This window comes from Elephantulus edwardii, unplaced genomic scaffold (genome assembly GCF_000299155.1).
Source record: "Elephantulus edwardii isolate Elephantulus edwardi_28Jun2011 unplaced genomic scaffold, EleEdw1.0 scaffold00026, whole genome shotgun sequence".
NCBI classification, from domain to species: Eukaryota; Metazoa; Chordata; class Mammalia; order Macroscelidea; family Macroscelididae; genus Elephantulus; species Elephantulus edwardii.
In genome coordinates this window covers 7,464,680-7,474,060 of record NW_006399776.1, presented here as the reverse complement: position 1 = coordinate 7,474,060, position 9,381 = coordinate 7,464,680, and the positions used below count along the sequence as shown (strand labels likewise).

The following is a 9,381-nucleotide window of genomic DNA, read 5'->3' as shown; positions in this document are numbered from 1 at the left end:
ATTCTGTTGGGTCACCTTTCTTTGGGATAGGAACAAATATAGACCTCTTCCAGTCAGTTGGCCAAGTGGTTGTTCTCCAGATTTCTTGGTACAATTTGGTGAGCACAAAGGATCTATTCAAAGAAATTATTACCAGAAACAAAAAGAGACCTGGAGAAATGGAAGAATATATCTTGCTCTTGTCTAGGAAGACTCAATATTGTGAAAATGACAATCCTACCAAACGCAATAAACAAATTCAATGCAATTTCAGCACAGGTTTCGATATGTTGATCATAAGGCTGCTATGAGTCAGAGTTGACTTTATGGCACCTCCAAAAATTTTCTAGTCCATTCCACTAATCAAAATACAAGTATATTTCCCTAACATTGTCCCATGAGTACTACTGGTATCCAATGCAATTTTGAAAAGTGGTTTTAAACAAGCTTATGCCAAAATGGTGTTTACCATACTATCTGCAGAACAGATTCAAGTCAGTTCCCAATTTTTCTCTTAAAGTGAATACCTCAAAAACCACCATACATAATCAAACCAGACAAGCTGAATCTCCAGACAAGCTGAATCTCCATGTGGGGATCATCAATTTGAAAACTAGGAGCATTGATAGTATAGCAGTTAGGCAATGAGCTGCTAAACAAAAGGTCAGTAGTTCTAATCCATTAGCTGATCCGTAGGAGAAGGATATGGCAGTAGGTTTCCATAAAGATTATAGCTGTAGAAACTCTATGGTGCAATTCCACCTGATCATATAGGGTCACTAAAAGTCATAATGAACTCTATGACAATAAGTCTTTTTGGCTCACTATGGAGCTAAACTAAGAAAATAAGAACCACTCAAATGGTAGCATGGAAAGACGAAGGGAGACTGATTTATTTATTTAAAATTAATTTACTGGAATTTTAAAGTAGGATACATACCTTTTTCTATTATTTTAGCCCAAATTTTCTTTAAATAAGATCAAACTGGCATCTAAAAAAAAATCTCTTAAATTCTTCCAATAATAGCAAGCATGGCACTGTGCTAATAATAAGGACAGCAGACATCTAGTCTGTCAGCTCACAACCACTGATATTTTTCCAGGTCAAAGCACAAGAGAGAAATCCCGTTCTCCAGGCACTTGAACAGTGATTTCAAGAAAGGGAGAAAAAAGGATTCACCTTAAGAAGCAGGATACAAGACATGTGTTGGAATTGGTGATCCCAAATCATTTTTTAGTATTGGACTTCATAGTGTTACACTGAAAATGGTATGCACCATATACTTACTCAGGGAGAATTTAAATTGTTTGATCCTCTTTCTACAGCCACAGTGTATCTGAAGATATCCCAAGATGTTACATAAAAAAAAGGCTAAAGAAAACTAGTTTACTGAAAGCTACAAAAGACATTATTTGAACATTAGTATATACATTTTTTAGTTCATTTTCAATACAGTAAATAATGTTCCCCATTGTTGGGAAATTGCAATTATTCCAAGTTGGTGGGGAGGGATTTCCCCCACTAAAACAGATTTCAAAGCAGCTGCAGGACATTATTCACAAAGGGGGGGGTGCGGGGAAACAGCTCAAATATCCAGCAACAAATGGATTGAGAAATTGTGTTACATTCACATGATGAATTACTATGCAGCATTCAGGAGCAATGATTTTGAAAAATATAAGATGGGAAAGTCTGGAGAGGATTATGTTGAGTGAACTCATACTGCATAAAACCATTATTGTAAAGATAAAAGGATTACTAGTAGGATGTGTACAAAGGTCCAAAGTATGAAGGGGAGTGGGGAGAGGGGCTAAATGTGGGAAGGGCAGGAAATCTCAAAGTCACAGATTTGGTAGGCAGAGGGAGGGGGTCAAAGGATTTGGGAAAGACCCAGTGGAGATCTGAAAAGGCGAGGTAAGGGTGGGCATGGATCAATGGTGATTAATTTTATGGAACACAATGTATGACAATGATCTATGAAAGTATGTGTAGGTGGAGAGTGCATGAAGCACAACATATACAAACAAAATACAATGATACAAATTTTGTATGCAAACAAATATAAAATAAAAATAATTTTTTTAAAAAAACCCACAGCTTCAGGACATCAACAGTACAAAAAATTATTTTTACATAATACTAGACCTCTAGAAATCCCAAAGGGGCATCAATGATATAATGGATTAAATGTTGGCTACTAGTCAAAAGTCTGATGGTTCCAATCTACCTGCTGTTACATGGAATAAAAATGTGGCAGTCTACCTTTGTGAAGACTTACAGCCCTGGAAATTCAATGAGGCTTTTCTGCTCTGTGCTAGAGTGTCCTTATGAGCCAGAATCAACTCAAAGGCAATGAATTTGAGGTGTTTGTTTGCTTGCTTTGGAAATGCCAATGAAGAAGACATTCTTTTGAGAGAACAATGAAGATTCATCTGAATTTCTTTCAAAGTAGAAAAAAACTTATTTATCTATGTTTGGTGACAGAAGAAATAAACAGAGTTGTCTAATTCTCATAGGCTATTCTAGATTCAACTGCATTTTCCTTAAAATGCATTTTTCAAGCATATAAATTATTCTTCCACACAACATGAGTATCTTTTTTACTAATAAACTGCTTTTTCTCTGTTTTCAGGCTCCATAAACAATACTTCTCAAATTTACTTCTATTCCTTATGACTCAGGGTGAAGTCTCTCTCAGGGAGGAGTGATAGGGAATGGCAAAGGACACACTGACAAAGAAGATTAATCAGAACTGGCTTTGACAAGCACTGTGGCATTTGGACAAGAACAAACTGGGAGGAGGGTAGAGAGAATAGTGCAACAATGAATGAATGGAAACCCAAAATCTCTGTAAATGTTTATGAAAATTAATAAAATATAATTATAGAAAAAAAATTACTTCTATCCCTGAAATTCATTATACGTGTCTGACTTTGGAACTTAAGCTCTGGGACCCAGTTGGCATTACCAGGATAATTCAATGTATGGAATTATGCCAGTATGGGGTAAATCCTTAAAGAATAGTCAATCAAGACTGTCAGTAAGTAAGAAGTACACAAGGCAATGTTAAAATTCAGGTAAACTTCTCATGAAGTCAGAAATAATGCTATTCACTTTTGCTTAAGTTTTCTGACCTGATTTCTAGAAACTTATCCATATTTATGTATTTTCTGAGAATAAAAAAGGAATGGAATTGTCACTTAGGAGATCCAAGTAAAATGTGAGGAGAAAAGTTCGTACTCTCTAAGCCAAATGAAATATAACCAAATATCAGCTGGAAAGTAAGTCTTCTTTTTGGAGATATTCACAAAAGCAGTTGTGTACATTGCTTAAAGTGTCATGTAGAAATAACTGCAGATTTGCCTAGGGATCCCTAAATTCAACATAAATTACATGACCATGCAGGATTTGGGAAGCAAAATAACATTATTTTCGACTTTCTCCTATGAAACGAGTCCTGATGGCACAGTGAGTTTACATGTTGGATCATTAATCAAGAGGCTGGTGATCTGGACCCATCAGCCCTTTCAAGGGAGAAAGATGTGGCACTGGGCTCCTATTAAGATTTATTGCTTCAAAATCCAAGGGAGGGTCTTCTTGATTTGGAATCTACACTATGCGTTTGAGTGTTGGAGGATTTTGGGTTGGCTTTGTTTGGGTTTGGTGTTTTGAAGTTATTTTGCTATGTACTTTATATACATGCTCTGCTTTCTAGTTCAATAGTATTCAAATTTTTTTGAATCAAATTACAGGAAAACTTCTTCCTACCTTTTTCTTCAGAGGTAAAGTTATCAATTATCTCATTTGTTTCCCCACCTTTCTATCTAAAGCATGGCTCTGCCCACGATGGAACAATGTTGTGCCAGTTTTCCTGCTCTAGGTTCCTGACTCGGACCTAGCCATAGCTGCACACCTAGAATAGGCTACATACATTCACTCATTTACTTACTCACTCACTCATTGCTCTCAAGTCAGCACTGACTCATGGCTTACCATCCAGATTTTCAGAAGACTGTAAAGAGCATGGAAGGAAACTACCTTCCTTTTGAAGAGCCCTCAAAGAAGCTGGCGGATTTGCACTGCATTTGGTTTGGCAATGTAACTCCTTACCTACTAGGTAACTAGGGTCTGTATGTGCATTTGATTGCATTGGATTGCAAGGATCAGTGTAAAATGTATACTTCGTTGTTACAAAATTCGTCCAGAAAGAAAAAAGATTGACGTTTTCTAAACAGTAACAATAAACTGCATTGTAGGAACATCAAACAATACTGACAATACTGTAAACACACACACACACACACACACACACACACACACACACACACACACACACATTGCCTCCTGGGTGTAATCAACTGCTACTTATTTGTTCAGTGACTATGGAAAAGTTACTTCTCTGTATCTCACTCACTTTCTATGTAAAATGAATATATTAACAGTATTATAAGTTTATAGAGTTCTCAGAAGGATTCAGAAGCAGATGAAAACAATTAAAGTAATGCCTGTCACCTAAAAGGCACTATGTTCATGTTAGCTGTTGTTATTGGTTGCCCTCAAGTTGATTCTGATTAGGAGTGACTCAATGCATGCAGAATAGACCTACTCACTCCGTGGTTTAGGATATGACCTTTCAGAAGTAGATAATCAGACCTTTTGTCTCATAGTCAACCACCAATCTTTCAGTTATTTGCCTATCATATAATTGTTTGCATCACACCTGGGAACACTAGTAAGGGTGAGTCTAGTTGCAGAAATGGTTGATATAATTCTAAGTGTCTCCAAAGTCATTACAATTTTTTAAACAATATTATACCTTATTTTCTTCCAAAAGAAAATGCAAAAGCTAAATGAAAATAATAATTCTAAGTCAGATAGCTCTTAGGTCTATAATCTAAATCAGCATCATCCACCAGAACTGTTTGTAATGATCTAATGATCACCACCCAATGTGCAAGTCATATTAAAACAAACATTCAAAAATTAAAGTGCTTGAGGAGATACATTTTTAAATTTAAGTAGTTTTATGATAAATAGGGGAATGGGAGGAGGGGTTATCATAGTGGATAGGCTGAAGCTATATCTATCCCAAAGTGAAGTTTTAAATAACACCAAAACACTAATGTCTTTCCTGTCGTTTCTAAGTATATGAAGCCTCTGCCCATGGCTTGTTTTGTTTATTTCTTCTTTATCAAGTACTTTATATGGCCAATTCTCTAAGAGCCATGTCTTCATGATCCAGATTTTGGAATTTCGTTTCAGTACTATTCCTAGGACCTAATGCAACAGTTAGTTGGAAGAGGGAATATTCTACCATTTAGGACTAGAAACAGCTCAAGTTCCAGTATAGATACAAAACTTCACTAAACCTTTATTAAAAACAGACACACAAGTATCAGAACTCAATGTATATTCACTTATAAGGAAGTCTAATATATATATATATATATATATATATATATATACCAATACAAGTAGTATCCAATTTTTTACATATTCACGTCCCTACCACTAGCACTTAAGGTTCCCACATCCCATTTCCCCCCCTTTACATCTTATCATTAGCAGTATGAACTCTTTACAACGTTGCTGATGTTATTTTTATTCCCTTGGCAACCTCTCCCAAAATAAGAAGGAAATGTATAAAGATACTAATAATAAAAGGCAGTAACAATGAAAACTTTCTTAAAATGAGGTTTTCAATTTATATCAGAATGACATTTCAGCGGCATCATCAGGACCGAATCTCACGTCAGTCAGGTACTACCTTACTGAAATTGAACTCCAAATCGACAATCCACAATGCACTGAATCTAGTAGGTGCTCAATAAGTGGTTTATTAAGTATGAGTTGAAAGTCTTTGGAACACGGGTTCTTACCTTGTTGATGCATATTTAACATTCCATTCATAAAAACACAGCTTTAAACAGACTCATACACTCCACAAATAGCCCACTGTCTACTCCACCATGAAATGATGAAAACGCTCTCATGATGAAATCTGGAAGGCAGATATTGTGAAAGTGTGTGGTAGGATGATCCAAGAGAGAAATTATGAAGGGAAATTCCGAATACTCAGAAATCTTCCAAATATAGCCTTTTTATCCAATTTTCCATGAGAATTCTCGTGTACAAAAAATTACTCACTTCTACCTTGACATTTTAAGACTGCTCATCCTCATAAATGCTACTCAGAGAATTGCTATTTAAAAGAGATCACATATGTACACGTAGTATGTTTACTATATCTTGGTACAAATCAATATTGGTTGTATCATATGTCATTTAAAGTGTAGGTAGCTACCAGGAGTATCCAGAATTCTCACAGCAGGAGACAAATGTTTTTACTAGTCTCTCATTTCTTTTCTTTACACTACAAGCTGACCTAAATGTATGTGTGTAAGTGTATGTTTTAATTCTGTCTTCAATCTTTATTTGATGCAAAACATGGGTGGAGAAGTTGAGTGAGTCTTAGTTTGCGTTGGGATTTTTTATTTTAAATATCTAAAGGCAACATAAGAGTTTAACTTAACAGCAGGTCGGTATTCCAAAGATGCAAATAACAAAATAGGGTTGTTGTTATACATTATGATCTTATAAAACAAAGATCATTTTATAGGTAATAATGGATGCGAGCGCCAAATTCATCTTTAAAATAGCAAATAGCACGTATTCCAGTCATCAGCAACAAACTACCCTTGAAGCTTCCTTCCTTGCTACTTGTAAGAGATAAGAGCAGAGCTCCACCGAAGCACCTGTTGGGAATTAATGATGTGTAAACCTTGCACCCATCCCATCCCATCCGGATGCGTGAGGTCCACCTGCGAAGGCTACTCTTCACCTAAGCCAGGCACTGAGCCTCGCGCCAACACAGAATCCTGGAACTCCTCTGCTTCCAGTGTGAGAGCTGAAGTTGGCCGTCCTGCTTAACTTTAACTTCACTGCATTAATTCCCAGATTCCTAAACCTTTCCCTAAGTGCACTTCCCAAGCACCCCGAAATCCACTGCAGCTCTGGTGACTCCGGTCCGTGCCCTGATTGGCGAGCCGGTGCCCTCGGGGAACCCCGTGAGAAAGGCGCCCCGACGGGTGGCTTACCGAGCAGCGAGCCGAAGAAGATGACGATCTGCACGGTGGTGGTGAAGTGCCGGTACAGCTGCGCCTCGCCAGGCTCCACGGGCACGCTGCTGTTCGCGCCCGCCTCCTCCGCGCCCGTCGCGTTGAGCCGCTCGCTCGCGTTCGGGAAGACCCAGCTCACGTTACGCCCCATGGCGGCTGCGGCTGGGGCTCCAGCTCACTCTCGGCCCCCCGCCTCGGAACCCCGCACCCTGCCTCTCCTCGCCGAGAGCGACGCGCGGGTGCCTGGTGGAGTACTGGTGACGCCGGGAAGGCCGGCGGGTCTCCTCACGTCTCCACATCGCCAACCCCAACGCCCGGGAGGCGGGGAGCGAGGGGGACGAGGCCGCGCCCCATGCTAGCTCCCTCCAGGGTCCCTGTCAGTAGCCTCCTGAAAGCCGCAAGGTCAGAGCCTGCCAAGCGGCGGCATCTGTCCCTCCTCCCGGGGACCAGCGCGGCCGAGCCCACTTAGCAGGCGCCAAGACACAGCAGGAGTCATTGGATGGTCAAGGAGGGCCTCCGCTCCCGCCACCCCCAGCAGGGCAAGGCATCTCTCTCAAGTCTCCACGGGTGAACTCTTTCGTTAGAGGGGAGAGAACACTTGGCTGAAGCTATTTTTCACTCCTGCCAGGCGAAATAAGGGATGGAGATGGGAAAGTGGTGAAATGCCCAAAGCAAGTGGTCGAAGCTCAGAGGGGACCCCCAAGTCTCCGACGGCGCCCATGGCCAGGGCAGAATTCCCCGAATCTCCCCAGCAGCCTTGTTCTCCTGCCAGGCCGCTGCCAGGAGGGTCTCCTCAGGCCCTGCCCCTCGCTGGTACTCCGATCTTCCGCAGCTGCAGAGGATCCCAATACGCAGCCTCTCTGCCTGAGCACTGCCTGACGCCTCCTTTTCTGGCCCCGCACTGGCTGGGCTGTCGGGGTTGGGAGAGATCTTCGCAGCTGTGCGGGGACAGGGAAGGACGCCCCTAGCGGGCAGAGGAGCCGTCTGCGTGGTCGCAGATCTACGCTCGCCAGCCGGGGACCGCTGGGGGCGCGCTGCCGCCGGGGAGGACGCGTGACGCGCGCGGCCCCGCCCCACGCCGAGCCCGCCGCCGGGAGAGCGCCATCTTGGCCCGTGGAGTGTGGGTACTTGAGCAGGGAGTGTGGGAGGTGAGGGGGTCGCAGTGGCTTCCCGTGGAGTGCTTCTCCTGTTGTATTACTACCGCAGTTTCCGCTCTTTACCAGGTCAGCAAGGGCAGATTTATAATTACGCGTCGCCAACACCTGTGTCCCACGAATATACAAAATCTGTTCTCCAGCCTCATTTTTGCCACCAAGTCTGTGTTTTCCAACTACTGTTCCTTCTCATTGTATCCAACTTTTGCATTACTGTCACCAATTATTAGTGCACTTTGATGGCATGTTTGGTCAATTTCAGACTGCAACATTTAGGAATCCTCTTTCCTCCTCTCTGGCTTTAGCTGTTGATAGGTGAAAGGTCCAAACTCACTATCAAGTCCAAAAGCAACCCTAGCCTTGCTGCTGCTGCTGTTGTTGTTGTTGTTGTTAGGTGCTGTCAAAGTCAAATACCACTCAAAGCGACCTTATGAACAAAAGATCTGAACCCTATTCCATCCTGTGCCATCCCCACACTTTGTGACACCCAAGCAGTCACCGTCTCATTCCACCTAGTAGAGGGTCTTCCTCTCCCTCACTGACCCTCCAGCCTTCCAATATAGCCCCTCTTAGCAACATGCCCAAAGCATGTGAGGTGAAGCCTCATCATTCTTGCCTCTGAAGAGCCCTCCGGCTGCACCCTCTCCATGGCATATCTGTTTTGTTCTCTTGGCTGCCCATGGGATCTTCAGTGCTCTTCTCCAACACCACAGCTCAAAGATGTCAATTCTTTTTCTATCATTCATTGTCCAGCTCTCAGATGCTTAGCAAGTAAGCAAAAATATTATGACCAGAATCAGACACAGGTTTGTCCACAAAATGACATCCTTACTGCTTAATAATTTGGAGAGGTCCCAACTGCAGAGTTTTCAAGTCCTCACTTTCAGCAAGGAAGCCAGACTCCTCTTCATAGAGTCCAGCTTCTTGTATACTTTGCTCAGATTACAGATTGACTAGGTATGGAAAAATAATACAACCCCGATGCACTCCCATCTCAATTTTAAATCATGCAGTGTTCCCCTTCTCTTTTCACACAACAGCCTCCTGGTCCAGGTATAGGTTCCACATGAGCACAATTAAGTGCTCTGGGATTCCCATTCTTCTCAATGTCAGCCACAACTTGTTATGA

The 9,381-nt window shown here is 41.6% G+C and overlaps 1 protein-coding gene across 1 annotated transcript in view; it reads right to left on the bottom strand.

Moving 5' to 3' along the window:
- Positions 1–7,249, bottom strand: part of GPR176 (G protein-coupled receptor 176) — a 151,382-nt gene extending 144,133 nt beyond the window's left edge. Inside the window, exon 1 of the mRNA XM_006883028.1 lies at positions 7,078–7,249. Within this exon, the coding sequence (XP_006883090.1) occupies positions 7,078–7,249 (172 nt within the window). The remainder of the gene's footprint in view (positions 1–7,077) is intronic.
- Between the last annotated feature and the right edge of the window lie 2,132 nt (positions 7,250–9,381).